At 58.9% G+C, this 15,737-nt stretch overlaps 1 protein-coding gene across 2 annotated transcripts in view; it reads left to right on the top strand.

The window, feature by feature from the left end:
• Positions 1-14,995, top strand: part of SGSM2 (small G protein signaling modulator 2) — a 43,049-nt gene extending 28,054 nt beyond the window's left edge. The window contains exons 12-24 of one of the 2 annotated variants that reach the window (XM_038759190.1): positions 567-701; positions 4,844-4,997; positions 5,370-5,434; positions 5,523-5,668; positions 5,947-6,075; positions 6,284-6,469; positions 8,050-8,463; positions 9,161-9,285; positions 9,676-9,758; positions 10,106-10,215; positions 10,839-10,935; positions 11,774-11,941; positions 13,542-14,995. In XM_038759190.1, the coding sequence (XP_038615118.1) occupies positions 567-701; positions 4,844-4,997; positions 5,370-5,434; positions 5,523-5,668; positions 5,947-6,075; positions 6,284-6,469; positions 8,050-8,463; positions 9,161-9,285; positions 9,676-9,758; positions 10,106-10,215; positions 10,839-10,935; positions 11,774-11,941; positions 13,542-13,630 (1,901 nt within the window). In that variant the 3' untranslated portion in view covers positions 13,631-14,995. The remainder of the gene's footprint in view (positions 1-566; positions 702-4,843; positions 4,998-5,369; positions 5,435-5,522; positions 5,669-5,946; positions 6,076-6,283; positions 6,470-8,049; positions 8,464-9,160; positions 9,286-9,675; positions 9,759-10,105; positions 10,216-10,838; positions 10,936-11,773; positions 11,942-13,541) is intronic. The other variant, XM_038759191.1, reaches the window with a different exon arrangement.
• Positions 14,996-15,737: the final 742 nt, after the last annotated feature.

Genomic DNA, 15,737 nt, shown 5'->3' on the forward strand with positions numbered 1-15,737 from the left:
AGCCCTTGGCTTCTCATCCTTCCCCACCTGGGGATCTCACTGCTCGCTGACAACAAAAGTCCGCAGCAGACCTCTGCGTTTCTCGGTAGTGCCTCGAACGAAGGTGGGGTATGGAGGTAGAACTATCAACGGCTGCGAGGTTTGGGCATTCTCTGTGGATTTCAATCATCCTCCTTGTCCCTCGTGATCCTGGATAATTGAGAATCAGCTGTAAAAACAACTCTGTGGGTGACTGCCTCACCAGACGTTGCTTCCACATCCCAGAAACATTGGCTGGGCAACCCCCTTTGCTGTGGACAGCAGAACTGTCTTGCCTGGCACCATCCCCACCCCGTCGTGGGCCCACAATCTGCAGTCTGGCTCTTCACAACTGAAAGGGAGAGAAACTCAGTCCCTGCCCCTCTCCCCTTCACCCCCAAATCAATCTGACGGGGACCGAGCCCCTAGAGGGACAGGTCCTCCCAAAGGCATGGGGAAATGGGTCCCCCTGTCCGGGCAGCGGAGGGGCCCCGGGCTCCCGAGGGATGCCCCTCTCATATGCCTCTCTCACTATTCTTTTTGAGCAGTCACTATTAACTACCACCACTTAGCGGCCAGCCGCGCGGCCTCGGTGGACGATGACGAGGAAGAGGAGGATAAACTGCACGCAATGCTCTCAATGATCTGCTCCCGGAACCTCACAGCTCCCAATCCGATGAAAGGTTTTTATCCCGCTCCCCTCCCGCCGCCCCGGGGCCCACCCGCCCGCCACGCACCGCAGGGACTCGTACAACAGTGTTGGCATTTTGGGGTGCAGCAGAGGGCTACAGCCAAGCTCCCTAGGGCAAGGAAGAAAAGAGGGGTCAGCGGACACGATGGGTCTCAGCTGCGCATGTCGGAAGGCAGTAGCCCTGAAGAGGCTGGGATTCATCATTCATTCAGTCGTATTTATTGAGCGCTTACTGTGTGCAGAGCACTGTACTAAGCACTTGATGCAATGGTGAGGTAGAGAAAGAGTCAGCCAGGGGGACCCCGGGTGGGGAGTCATCCAGGAAGGGAGGTGCAGGGGTGCTAATGGCCACCAGTGATGGCCCCTCCCCCAGTGGAAGCCCTCTGCCTATAGAATTTGTTGGCATAGGAAGTAGTGCAGGTGGAAAATATCAGCAGGTGGCTCAGCGGAGTTTGGATCATTGCAGGGACGAGAAGTCCATAAGGGGCTACTAGAGGGAAAGCTAGGGATATGGAAGGGGAAAGTCAAGGAAGCCAGAGGGCAGACCCCTAAAGACCAATCAATCATTAACCAATCAATCAGTGGTATTTAATTGAGCTCTTTCTAGTGCAGAGCACTGTACTACCCACTTCCAGAAGGACGACCATTGAGTGGTTCCTTCAAGCATCCCATTGCCCCTGTCTCAGGTGGATAACTGGCCTGGTTGGACGAATGGGTTTGACCCAGTGATGCCTTGATTCACATTCTTAAGGAAACTGTGTCCCTGTAAAGTAGCCCGGTAACGACAGGAGCCCCCCTCCCCCCCCCAAGACCCCACTCCATCTCTACCCTGAGGAATGAGGCAGACAGGAATCAGTGCCTCCTTTTTCCTCCTAACCATGAGGGAAGGGAAGAGCCTGCTTCGCCACCTACGCTTACTCCTTTTCCAGGAGGTGATTAGGGCGGAGAGACCCTAACAGCTTCCCCAGGGAGTTCCCGGGGCCTGGGAGTTGGAGGGCAAAGAGGGAGCTAGTGCAGACCAACAACCCAGGAGGGCTGCTGTGAGAAGGAGGCCACTGAGATGTGGGTAGACTGCCTGTATGGGGACTGGGGGCGACCTCCAGGTAGGGATGGGCGATTACAACAAATCTTGGGGCGGAGATCTCTGCCCGAGGGCTGGGAATCAGACCAGGAGTTAGTTCTCTGCTGGGCTAGAGGGGATGAGGACCCCGGTCTTCACCAACCCCAGGCAGGAGCATCCCCTCGGTGCCAGAATCTCTGGGGGATGGGATGGGGGGGACCAGAGTCATCAAGGGCAAAGGCTATCCCCACCTCCCTCGCCCCTTCCCGCTCCCATAGCCCCCTGGGGCTGGAAGACCAAAGAGGAGCAGAGGAGAAGCCTGCTTGGGTTCAGTGGGATCAGAAGTGGGAAGAAGATGAGAGGGAAGGTCCCCAGTCCCATAGCGGCACCCCACCCCACCCCCGCCCCCGTAATGACAACACTGTTGAGTCCGGTTTGCTAGCCATTGCTTTTCAGTTCTGCAACATGCTTGACTTGTGCATGTGATGTGGCCAAAGTGGCAGGTGTCCCACCCCACTCCCCCTGGCCCTCGGTGCCCCCCGCCCCACCTTCTTCAAAGTAGGGCTATGCTGTTCACTCTAATTCTGGGTCAGGCCGAGCACCTTTCATCCGGAGTCCATGGGGCTGTGGGGTTCAGCCGCCCCTGAAACTTTCCTCATCTTTGCCAGAGAACTGCAAAGTAAACCCAGCCAAGCTCCTCCAGCACTCCCCCAGCGACCCTCCCCCACACCAAACCGAGATCTTTGAGCTGTGCAGCGGGTTTATCCGAACCAATGAGACGCGGCGCTAAATGCTGCCTCGTTCAGCTCCCCCCGGAGAATTAAGGTGAAGAGCATTCCCCCGCCCCCGAGACTTTGGTTGGGTGGGGCCGACTGCCTGGATGGGAGCGTGTTCTTTTTGATTTGCTGGCATTGGCGCCTATCTCCTTCCCCCGACCCCCCTTCCACCTTCCCTTGCCCGCCCGCTCACTCTCCCTGTCCTGCTTCCGCCCGACCCACTGGCTTGTGCTTCTGCGGCCTGAGCACGACACTTACTCCTGGAGGGCCAGGAGGACCAGAGCCTCCTGCCTCTCTCCTTCCTGCCTCAGGGTGCATGTGCTGGGACCCTGCCACTCCCCCTGGGCTGTCTCGCTCCCTGCCCCAGCTTCTTTCTCTGCTCCCCTCCCTGCCCCTGCCTACCTCTGGACACTTGTGTTTGGAGAGCCATTCTTCCCCCACCTCAACACCCCCGGGGCTTGGGCTTGGCTTGTGCCCTGCCCCCCCGCCCCCCAAAACCCAACCCGCACCCCACCCCCTCTTTCCTCAGAGCAGCAGCTCGACCTCACAGTCTGTTCCCTTAATTTGCCTCTCGGCGGAGCTGAAGGACCAGCTAATCCCGGGGATGCCAGATGCCCGTGGCTGGGAACCGGGCCCCGGGAAGACGTCAGGGCCCTGGGCTGGGGGATGGGAAAGGCGGGGGACACCTGCCAGGGTGGGAGGAACCCCAAGACACCGAGGCCCTCCGACTCCCATGTCAAACCACCAGTCGGTGTCCAGGTCCAAACCTCAGCAGGGTCAGGCCTTCAGTAAGCCAACAAGTCATTTCTGGGCTCCCGATATCCCTGCCAGGCACCCACTGTCTGCAGAGGCCCAGGGGCTTTCTCTTTAGCCACGGTGAAGGACGCCACCTTGATAACACCACTATCTAGCTCTGAGTGGACCACCTCCGGTGCCAAGTCACTGCCAAGTCACTTGGGGGTGTTTCCCCCAGTGCACACAACCATCTGCCTCAACATATTCACTCCACAGTTTCTCACACAACCATCTGCCATGTGCTGGGCGGTTCCACCCCCAGAGGCAGAGGCGGCAATTCCGAGGCCCTGGGAGGACTCTGGGTCTGGGCCCGTCTGGACCTTTTGCGTGTCTGGAAAATCTCTGAACTCTTCTCAGCTGAGGGCTGAGGAACTGCTGGGTCAGATTGATAGGGTATTCCCTTTGTGGACTTTTGACTCAGGGCCTAACAGGGGTAAGTAAGCAGAGAGAAAAGCAGACGTCGAAAGGGAGGGTGGGTGGGCAGGTGGGCCAGCCCTCCAGAGACAGGAGACACCCTTGGGGCCGGCGGTGGCTGAGAAGCAGCGGAGGAAGGGCTCGTCCAGCTCTGGCCTTCCAGGGAAGGGCTCGGCCGGCTCTGGCCTTCCAGTTGGGTTAGTCAGGCTCCCCGCCTGGGCCTGCTCGCTGCTCCGTCACTGTTGTTTAGCCAACCCCACTTCCTCATCCTCAGCCCGCAGACAGCAGCCACCCTGCTGAGGGTCGAAAGGAAAGAAACTCCAGGAGGTTCAGACCTCTTGCCGGGGTTCTGCGATAGCCCCAGCTCAGCCTGACACCCAGGATCCATCCCTCTGTGCCCCCAAAACAACCTGACCCAGTATCTGGGTCCAACCAGCCAGGGCCTCAAACCCTTAGGGGAAGGGAAGACAACGATCCTTGTCCCCAGTTCCCTTTGGACCTCTGGGGTCTGCCGCCCACAGGAGCAGCCCCAGACCAGATCACCCTATATCAGACCAGCGTCAGGCTATGGTGGGTTGGGGAAGACCCAGAGAAGCCACGGCTGTTCGGCTCACTGTTTCCAGCCCCTAGCCTGGCAGCAGTGCCAGCACCCCTCAGTGATGCTGGTTTCAGGGGAGGCAAGTTCGCAGAGGAGAAGGAGGCGAGGCAGGATGGCCAGATGTAGAGATGGACTGGCACCTTCTGCCTCTTCTAAGAGGGCAGAAGCATTGTGTTAAGATTTAATGCCAGGGAAGAGTACAAGTGGCTGCATAATTCATGCAAATGACTTTACATAGCAGTGGATCTTTTCTTCCCCTTTTCCCCCACCGCCTCCACCCTCCCCAGCCCCATCACTGGGCAGGCCCCTGGTTGGCTCTGGCAGAGGTGGCAGTCAGAGGCCCCCGAGCGGATGGCGGTCAGCAGAGGGGCACAAGCTCGATTTAGTTTCCACTGGCGAGCGAGCACGAGCTGCAGCTCTGGGCAGCCAAAGGTGGGGGAGACGGCACGGGGTCCGGGCCCCTAACAGCGGTGTCCGCTTCCCCATCCCAGATGCCGGCGATATGATCGAGATGCAAGGCTTCGGGCCGAGCCTGCTGGGATGGCAACTGGAGCCTCCCTGTAGCCAAGGCTCCTCCTGCCTGTCCTGCTCCAGCAGCAGCTCACCCTATGACCCGCCCACGTACTGCAGCTGCGCCCATGACAGGTAAGGGGCAGCGGGCAGCCCCCGCCCCTTCTCCATTGGACCTCTGCAGGCTGGGAGGGGGCACCCTCACCAGGGTTGGGGTGCATTTGCGTATGTGCGATGTAGCTCAAGCCCGGGAGCAACTAGTTTCCAGGGGGCAGGACTGGACAGAGGAGCAGAGATCCTCTGTGACCACAGTTCCTGTTGACCCACGGCCCGATTTTTCCCAGGCCCGGACTCATCGACACTGCCGCCCTCCCTCTACAGGCCTTGGGGCCTCCCTCACGTGTTGGCACCCTGAGCTGGTTTCCCTGGCTACCTTGCTGACTCAGTACCATGCCCCCCGTCTCCGACCACCCCTCCCACCCCACTGAGCCCTGGGTCTCTTTGCAGGACGCCACTGCGGTTGCTGTGCGAGAGCATGAAAAGGCAGATCGTGTCCCGGGCCTTTTATGGATGTGAGTGTGGCTGGGGTGTGGGACCCGGGAGGGAGGAGGAGGGATCCAGCTCTCCAGGCCTGACCTCAGACCTCCCTCCCAACTCCAGGGCTGGCCTACTGCCGCCACCTGTCCACAGTGCGCACCCACCTGTCGGCCCTGGTTCACCATTCCATCATCCCCCCCGACCGGCCCCCGGGGGCCACGGGGGGACTCACCAAGGATGTGTGGAGCAAGTACCAGAAGGACAAGAAGGTAGTGGAGCCGTGGGGAGTCCGGGCCGGTGTCCAGGGAGGAGCGGGTGGATGCGGTCGGATGTGGCCTCTCTTCAGCGGGTAGGATCAGCCGAGGTCCTCAGCCTTCCTCGGGGTTGGCTGGGGAGGGAGAAAGGCAGTAGTCCCACGTTCGGGACACGAGGGGTTGGGGGGGAGGAGGCGAGGTGCGTTCCCCCTGACTCTCCTCCCTTGGGCCCACCTCACCCTTTCCCATCTCCCGCCCCTCTCTCCCCTGCCCCACCCTGCCCGGACCCTCAGAACTACAAGGAGTTGGAGCTTCTGCGGCGGGTCTACTACGGAGGCGTGGAGCATGAGCTCCGCAAGGATGTGTGGCCCTTCCTCCTTGGCCACTACAAGTTTGGCATGAGCAAGAAGGAGATGGACCAGGTGAGGAGGGTGGGAAGAGGACGGAGGCCTGGGAGAAGGCCCCGAGGGAGTGGGGGCAGTTCTGGGGGCAGGGGCTGGGGGCCAGGGGATAGGAGCCTGGAGTGGGGGCTGCTCACAGGTGACCAGCTGGTTTATATGGAGCCAGCCTGTTTCCTGGGGTGAGGGTCTTCCCGTGCCCGGGCTCACAGGTGGGCGTCCCCGGGCACAGGTGGACGAGGCCGTGGCCGGGCGGTACGAGCGGGTGCTGGCCGAGTGGAAGGCCTGCGAGGTGGTGGTGCGGCAGAGGGAGCGGGAGGCCCACCCGGCGGCCCCCTTCACCAAGTTCTCCTCAGGCAGCAGCATTGACAGCCACGTGCAGCGCCTCATCCACCGCGACTCTACCATCAGCAATGACGTGAGCCCCCGCAGTGGGAGTGGGGGGTGGAGGGAGGCCAGCCTGCAGGCTGAGAGGGGCTGGGGGAAGAGGTAGGAGCACCAGGAGCCAGAGGTGTCCGGAGCCGGGGTCACCTAGCTTGGGGTATGATCTTCCTCACAGGCAGAAAGTGCTTCCTTAAGTACCAGCGGAGGGAGACCGAGGGCCTCAGGGGCAGGGAACGACTGGGGGCAAGAGACATCCTTTCAGAGAAAATATTTACGACTCAGAACGGAGTCCAACCCCTTTTTCTGGACTTGGGCTCCAGGCCTCCTCCAAAGGGTCCATGATGGGGGTGGCTCACGGATTTCCAGCCACAGTGAGCCCCCTGCCACCCACAACTTTAAGGCTGGCTCAGCTTTACTCATCCCGGGCCTCTGGCAGGATCTGGAGGCATCCAAGGAGGGCTTAGAAGGCAAGGTGCCTCAGGGTGTGGAACTGGGAGTCTAGGAGACCTGGGTTCTAATCCCAGCTCTATGGATTCCCTGTTGTGTGACCTTGGGCGAGTCACTTAACCTTTCTGTTCCTCCCTTTGGCCATCTGTAAAATGGGGACAAAATGCCGGTTCTCCTTCCTTAGTCAGTGAACTTCATGGGGGATCGGGACTGTGACCAATCTGATTATTTTGTATCTACCTTTGTACTTAACACAGTGCTTCGGCACATATAAGTGCTTAGTAAAATTCTATTATCATCATCATCATTATTATTACTGAGCTGGCTGGGAAAACCCCAAAAGTCAGGTCTTTCAGACCCATCTGCTCTTCTAAACCAAGCTGCCATCCCCAAGTCCCATCCACCTGTGGGAATGCCTGGTGTAGTAGATAGAGCACAGGCCTGGGAATCAGAAGGTCATGGGTTCTAATCCCGGCTCCACCGTTTGTCTGCTGTGTGACCTTGAGCAAGTCACTTCATTTCTCTGAGCCTCAGTTACCTCATCTGTAAAATGGGGATTGAGACTTTGAGCCCCACAGGGGACAGGGACTGTGTCCAACTCCATTTGCTTGTATCCACCCTAATGCTTAGGACAGTGCTTGGCACCTAGTAAGCCCTTAACAAATGCCATCATTATTATTCTGATGATGATAATAGACCCAAAGCCAGCGGCCCCACCCCAGATTCAGCTGTGTCCCCTCACTCATAATATGGGCAGCCCTCAGGGGAGAGTGATGGGGCAGACGTCTCTCCCTCCTTTATTAGTGAGCTGCTGGGGTTCTATTAGCTGAGCTGATCTTGGAGTGGGAGTCACTTGGGCAAATTGCACGAGCGGCCCAGCTCCCTGGGAGCCCTCACAGCTTCCAGCAAAGGGCAGCCAGAGTCAGGAGAAAGGCAGGGTCAGGGCCGAGGGAAGATACTAACTTGCCTGACTGCCAGCAGGTAAAATAGGCAGCTGGAAAGTCCCGGACAGAGGCCTGGCCCACGGGAGAGGGATCCTGGTAGGGGTCGGAGAAACTTTGGGCCCTGGGAGGCAAGTGGTCGCCTGTTGGGCCAAGTTTGGCCCTCTCTCCCCATCTCGGGGCCCGGCCATCCCAGTGATCGAGCTCAAGCGATTCCCTCGTCCAGGTGTTCATCTCTGTGGATGAGATGGAGCAGCCGGGGCCGAGGGGCTCCGAGGAGTCGGCCCCAGGCACGGTGCTGGGTGGAGGGACGCCGGTGTCCGCCGCTGCCCCCGCCCCCCCTGGAATAGAGCCACAGCCATCGGTGGAGTTCGACTCACCTGACTCGGGGCTGCCGTCGTCGCGCAACTACTCCGTGACTTCGGGCGTCCAGTCCAGCATCGACGACGGCCAGAGCGGGGGCTTCGAGGAGGATGAGGATGAAGGTGCCGGGGATGGGGAGGGGCCCCTGCCGGCCCTGGCCCCAGCCCACGACCCCCAAGGAAGCCCCCCAGAGAAAAAAGAGGAGGGGGAACAGCCCCCGCTGCAGCCGCTGACGACTGGGGAGGAGCTGGCTGCCGTCTGCGCCGCGGCCTACACTGTACGTGGCTGAACCTGTGGAATGAGGGTGGTGGCGTGGCATGTGAGGCGGGAGTGGAACTTGGCTGGGAGGATGGGGCTTATGGCGCAGGAGTGTGGCAAGCACGTAGAAGCAGCATTGCATTGCCCGTGGTTAGAGCACGGGCCTGGGTTCTAATCCTTGCTCTGCCCTATGTCTGCTATGTGACCTTGTGCAAATCACTTCACTTCCCCAGGCCTCAATCACCTCATCTGTAAAATGGGGATTAAAAGTGTGAGTCCCATGTGGGACAGGGGCTTTGTCCAACCTAACTTGTACCTACCTCAGCGCTTAGAGCAGTGCTTGGCACATAGTGAGTGCTTAACAAGTACCATAATTATTTAGGAGGGTGGGGCATGAGTGGTGGGAGGGCAGGACTTGGGGCTGTATTAGGCGGGGAGTTCAGGGCTCCTCCCTCCCTCCCTTCCCCCCAGCTGATGCAGCTGGACAGTGGCCACCAACCCCTGGCCCCGGTGGCCTCGAAGATGATACCTCTTCCCCCTTGGGGTGGCCACAAGTTAGCTCACCCCTTCCGTGGGCCTGAGAGTCCCCGCCAGCAGAAAGGCCTTCCATAGGGAAACGCAGGTGGAAGGGGGCAGCTATGGGGGAAGACCTGGGCAGGCCCCCCAAGGAGAACCTCCTCCCAACGGCTGGACGTTGCCCTCCCGCCACCCCCCAGATAGAGTTACTGGACACCGTGGCCTTAAACCTGCACCGGATAGACAAGGACGTGCAGCGCTGTGACCGCAACTACTGGTACTTCACCACCGCCAACCTGGAGAAGCTACGAAACATCATGTGCAGGTGCCCTGGGCTCGGGGCGGGGCATAAGCTTTTGGGGAGCATTGAGCCTTGCACCTGTTCTCGCAACTGCATGTCATCGTTCCCCCACGCCGGTGCCTGACAGCCACCAAACCCATACAGCCCCATGGGGGCTCTCGTCCAATGGCTCTGGGTCTCGCCCCGCGTCGGATGCCCATGCTACGGGTCTGGACCCAAGGTTAGCCCTGATTATTGACTGACTTATTCAGAAGGGTTTGAATAAGGAAATAGAAGCCAGCACCACCACTGCCACCATCACCTTGTTACCCCCACTTCCCCCCGCCACTCTCAGGGGCTTCGTCCATTACTTTCGCTACGGAGTGGGGGAGTTGGTCCTTCTGCACCAGACCAGCCTTCCCTCTTGCCTTGCAGCTATGTGTGGGAGCACCTGGACGTGGGCTATGTGCAGGGCATGTGTGACCTCCTGGCACCACTCATGGTCATCCTGGACAATGGTGAGGCCGGGAGAGAGGCGTTGCTGAAGGGAAGGGGTTCCAGGTGCCCCTTCCTCACCATTAAGGTGCTGGGATTTGGGCTCAGGGCGGCCCCAGTGGGTGGCCCTACGGTGGGTGGGGAGGAACTGCTCAACCTGCCAGGAGGTGGAGCAGACAGACACCCCCAGGGCAGCCCCTCTCCAGACTTCTGCTTCGTGCTGTTTGAAGTGAGCCGCCCTGTCAGGAGGGAGGTTTCTTGGGAGAGAAATCTCAGGGCTCCCCACAGTTTCCTCCCCACCCCTTCTCCCTGGATCAGACCCTCCCTTCTTACCCTCCCTCGCCCCACAATGCCCATTCTCCTCTCGCAGACCAACTGGCCTACAGCTGTTTCAGCCAGCTCATGAAGAGGATGAGCCAGAACTTCCCCAACGGGGGTGCCATGGACACCCACTTTGCCAACATGCGGTCACTCATCCAGGTGAGCCCTCAGCCCTAGCCTCCCCCTGCTGTCTTCAGAACCCCTGACCCCAGAAGCTCAGGACACCCGGCAGAGAGGGGGCTGTGGAATCGGGGAGATCCCCAGAGAAGGGCCGAGGCTGGTGGGCAGCCAAGTGCTGGAGTTGGATCTACAAGAAAAGATAGAGAGAGACCAAAAGAGACCTAAGCAGCCAGACAAGTCAGCCTCTGGGGAAAGCTCTCTGAACTTCACCCAAGCCTCCAGCCTAAATGTCTTGGAGCCTCAGGACCTCAGGGTTCTGGGAGACACTCCAGGAGGGGCAAAGCACTGGGAATAGACTGGAGAGCCCTGGGTGAACTCAGGTCAGTCCGTGAGCCCCGACTGTTCCCCAAAAGCCCAAAATAAGTCATTCATATTTGTCTTGGGCCAGCTCCAGGGTGGAGGAAAGCGTGGACTTTATGGTTCCGTGGCCTAGGCTAAACTGCATGATGGGACATGTTGTCCCATACCCTAGTAGCTCCTGACTAGCTAAGCTCTATTCTATATATCCCCCCAAAAGCAGAGTAGCAATTTGCACTTAACACATACACACACACTCTCTCTCTCTCTCACATCTTTTCTCTCTCATCTTCTCTCCACTTCAGATCCTGGACTCTGAACTGTTTGAATTGATGCACCAGAATGGAGACTACACTCACTTCTACTTCTGCTACCGTTGGTTCCTGCTTGACTTCAAGAGAGGTTAGAAGACAGATGGATGTGGGGTAATAGATCAGCAGGAGACGAAGGAATGTAGAAAGCCAGTTCCCCTTTTTAAAGTTTGAGCGTATCCAGCCTAGGATCTCACTCAGTGCTTTAAAGATCCTGTACTCGAGCAAAAGTGACTCCTCTAAGGGAGGGTGGCAGTGGTCCAGCCAGGGTCTCTAGGGGAGGGGTGTCCTCTGGGCTCGGTCTCAGACTCAGCGAGGGAGTTGCCAAGGTGGAAAAGGCTCAAGCCGGGATGGGGAGAGCCCTCTGAAGGGAGCGCTTTCCCAAGCGCTTAGTAAAATGAGGTGCATAAAGTAGGTGCACAGCAATTAGCATTGGTTGATTGAGCAGGGCTCCCCATGGACCCCGGGACAGAACTGCCTCGCTCCAAGCAGCTCTGTTGTGATATCGAGCAGGAGAGCTGGTGCCAGCTCAGGGCTGCCATGGCAGGGTTCCTGCTGAGAAGCAGAGCCCTCCTGTCCCGTTCTGTCCTCCTGTCTTCCCAGTGCCCTTTTCTCCCTACTCCAAGGCTGCAGGGAGCAGCCTGCAGGGGCCGAGGTGGCCCAGAATGTTAGCTCCTTATGGACAGGGACTGGGACTTAGACTTCTGTTATGTTTCTCAAGAACTCAGTCCTGTATACTGTATTCAAGAGGCACTTAATCAATCTCATTACCCCTACCACCACCCCACGTCTGAGGCCAGCAGGGCCTAGGCCAAATGCCTTGCTCCCACCAGGCCCCAATGCAGCCCAGTGTGGAGGGGACCTGGAGGAGGACAAGGGCCCAGGGGTGGGGAGGAGGGGGTGACGGGCACGGCTCCCCGTCCCGACAGAGCTGCTGTACGAGGACGTGTTTGCCGTGTGGGAGGTGATCTGGGCCGCCCGCCACATCTCATCAGAGCACTTTGTCCTGTTCATCGCCCTGGCCCTGGTGGAGGGCTATCGGGAGATCATCCGTGACAACAACATGGACTTCACCGACATCATCAAGTTCTTCAACGGTAGGAGCTTCTGGACGGAGCCGGGCTCGGTGTTAGCTTCATGCACCGCCAAGGTAGCCGTCCCAGGGCCGGTTCCCCCGGCTCCATCTGAGCCCAAAAGTAGGCCTGGGGAGCCCATGGCAGGAGAACCAGGGCCAGGCTGGCCCTTCCAGTCTTCTCCCAAAGCAAGAGGGCAGGGGAGATCCCGGCCCTCACCAAGATGAGAAACAGCGTGGTTCAGTGGAAAGACCCCGGGCTTTGGAGTCAGAGGTCATGGGCTCAAATCCCGGCTCTGCCAACTGTCAGCTGTGTGACTTTGGGCAAGTCACTTCACTTCTCTGTGCCTCAGTTCCCTCATCTGTAAAATGGGGATTAAAATTGTGAGCCCCCCATCAGACAACCTGATCACCTTGTAACCTCACCAGCGCTTAGAACAGTGCTTTGCATAGTAAGCACTTAACAAATACCATCATTATTATTATTATTATCCCCATGGACTATAAGGCCTGTGGACTTAGCTGCCACATGGCTAGTCGGCCCCTCAGTGGCCATAGGGCCCAACAGGGGTGCCAACTGATGCAGAGCTGTGGGCAGAGCCCTGGGCTGGCCAGTACCTGAATCTCTGGGGACAGTGGAGGCAGAGGTGGGCCCTGAGGGTGGGTGGGTGGGTGTGTTGGGGAGTGGGGGGAAGAAAAGCATAAATGGAAGCAGAGAATGGGAGGAGTTGGGGTCTGTGTTTGACTAAAAAGAGAAAAGTGAGTGCCATGTCAGGGGCACAGATGAGATTAAGGTAACATTCCCTCCTGCTCATGCTTCCTTCAGGTCCCCTCTTTTTCTTTCTCCCCCAGCCCCCTACTTGCTCCCTGCTCACTCTCACACACTCTTCCTCTCTCGACTCTCCATCTTACATTCTTACTTGCGCTCACTCACCTGATTTCTCTGACTCCCTCTCTGGTACTTCAAGGAGCATCAAGGACCTGAACGCTCAATCTCAGCCAGTCTGGGAGACCCTGGTCACTTCACGGGACCCCCCAGTCCTCTCTCACTTCAGGAAGCATCATGGGCTCTGTGCCTCAGAAGTCAGCGACGAGAGCAGTAGCTCTCAGTCCCCCAGCTCTCCTTTCTAGGGCTCAGGCTGAGGGGCTTGGAATTCCCAACCTGCGGGTCACAGGATGATGTTTGCCTCACAGTCCCCACCGGCAGGGGCCATTTCTGGGGCCTCAGGACCTGTCTGCTCTCAGGACTGCAGAGGTGGCTCCCTCTCCTCCCCCACCCCCCGCCCCTTGTTTGCTGGCTAGCTGCCCTTAGACAGCTGGCCACTCAGGGCTCAGGCCTTCTGCCCCCTCCTCTAGCCGCATTGCAGCTTGGAAAAATGGGGAAAGAGGGAGGGGAAAAATCAGACGTTCCGGGGACTTGAGCTTTCTCCTTGGGACCCTTCTTGTGAAGATAAAGTCAGGCAAATTCTATTCCAAGGGCTTGGGCCTCCACTCGGGGAGACAAACCCTCCGTGACCTCCTCTTGGGGAGGCAGCCAGGGCCGGAGCCTGCTGGAGCAGGCAGGGGATGGGGAGAGCTGAGTTAGGGGGACCCCGGGCCCATTCTCCTCTTGTCCTCTCCCCCAGAGATGGCAGAGCACCACGATGCCCAGGAGATCTTACGGCTGGCGAGGGAGCTGGTCCACAGAGTGCAGACACTCATCGAGAACAAGTGAGCAGAACGGTGGCGGTGGCAGCAACAGCAGCAGGAGGAATCGGGGCCCAGCTGGGGATTCCCGGGCCAGCCCAGGGGAGGGGACGGGAGGGGAGGGGAAGGGCTGACTACAGGGCCTGGCCCTCCAGACACTGGCCCTCCGGACACTGGCCCCACAGCATCTTCCATGTAATGCAGGCCAACAAGTGATTCTGAGCAGGGAAATTTGCCTCTGGGGAGCGTGCCTGAGGAGCTGAGCCCCACCACCCCCACTCCCAACGCGGGGACCCACTGTTGGCTGCACTCCAGCCGAGGAAGTCGTGCCTACAGAGTTCTCTCTCCAGAGCATCTGTGGGCCCGGACCCAACCTCCACAGCCTCAGGAGCTGCCTGGGGGGGCTACTGTCCCCCTACACACAAACATACACACACCACACCCCCCCCATGTAGAGACAGTTGGGGTGTCCGTCCCACCTTGGAGGGTCCCAGCCCCTTGGCCTTCCTGAGCCTCACGGAGCAGAGCTCCCCACACCCCCAGTGACGGCAAAGGCCCAATTGGTGTTTTACAAGCCAAGTGTAAAGAGTTCTGGCCAGGGGCTAGAGCTCCGTTTTAAGAGTCCACTTTTTTAGGGGGTGGGGGGGCGGGCGCTCCCTGAATACAGTGACTCCCCCTTCTCCCCCCCAGCCACCAGCCTGGCACTCGCTCTCACCGCTGCCGGGTCCGCACTAGCGTCTTGGGCCCGTTGGGTCCCTGCCTGTAGAGCCGCAGGCCATGGTCATCAGGGATTGTGATGCCAAGCACTCTGCTACTGTTATCGGTTACCACTGCCGGCTGGGGAGGCTGGGAGACGTTTAAGAACTGCCACCTCCCACCACATGCCCTCATCCCTCCCTGGGCTTTTCCTCCCTCCTCCCCTCACTCACCCGCATCTCACCTGGGGAGTCCAAATCAGTTAGCAGGAAGGGTGGGAGCCAGCCCGCCTGCCCAGACATTGAACGAGTCCTCGACCTCAACTGGAAGCCCAGAGCACCACTCTTGAGCTCTTAGGCCTCATCCACATGCGTGTGCGCACGCGTGCATACACACACCCCCATCTGTGCTCCCCCAAGCACGCACACACACACACACACACACACACACACACTCTCTCTCTCTCACCCCCAGAACACCTACCTCCCCCCGCCAGCTCACTCCAAGCTTCAGAGGCCTCCAAAACTCACCTTGCACTCGAGCCCCTGCCTTCCTGCCGCTGCTGCCCCGAGCTGCCGTTGGTCCCAGAAGCCCTTGCAGGCCCCAGGCCGGGCTGTCACACACCCCACACCACACCACTATCATCATCAGTCGTATTTATTGAGCGCTTACTGTGTGCAGAGCACTGTACTAAGAACTTGGGAAGTACAAGTTGGCAACATATAGAGACAGTCCCTACCCAACAGTGGGCTCACAGTCTAAAAGGGGAAGACCACTACTTCCCTGCAGCCCTCAGGCCCCAGCCCAGCCAGTTTCCTGATTGACCTAGCCAGTCGCCCTGCCCCGGCTGGTCTTTGCTGCTTTCTCCTCCTCCTCCACTGCCAGGAAGAAAGGGGATTAGACTGAGGGTCTGGAGAGCCCCAGGTTTTCCCATTTGGATTTAGGCTCGCCCAGTCTGGCTCCATTCCCAGGGGTGGAGGGCCCCGTTCTGCCCTGTCTTGCCCCCTACTCCAGGAGGGATCAGCCAGTAGCCAGCTCCCCCCACGGCTGCCCTGCCCTTAAGCATCCAACGGAGGAGTTGCAGACCTAATCGCCTTCAGTTTCACAGCCCAGCGTGCCCCGTCGGGGCCATATGCTTTGCCATGCAGACTCGAGAGCTTTCTCTCGCTCCCCTTTTCCCCCTCACTTCTCTCCCATTCTGCCTCTCAATCAATGGTATGTACTGAACACTTACAGTGTACAGAGCACTGTACTAAGTGCTTGAGAGAGTACAATTCAATAGAGTTGGTAGGCACGATCCCTGCCTTCAAGGAGCTTAAAATCTAGTCTTCCTACTTTACAATCTGCCTCTCTCTGCTTGCTTATCTCTGTCTCTCTGTGTCTTTGGCTGTCTGGCTCTGCCTCTCTCTCTCTGTTCTGTCTGTCCCTCTGTTTCTCTT

The sequence above is a fragment of the Tachyglossus aculeatus genome, chromosome 17 (genome assembly GCF_015852505.1).
Source record: "Tachyglossus aculeatus isolate mTacAcu1 chromosome 17, mTacAcu1.pri, whole genome shotgun sequence".
Lineage (NCBI taxonomy): Eukaryota > Metazoa > Chordata > Mammalia > Monotremata > Tachyglossidae > Tachyglossus > Tachyglossus aculeatus.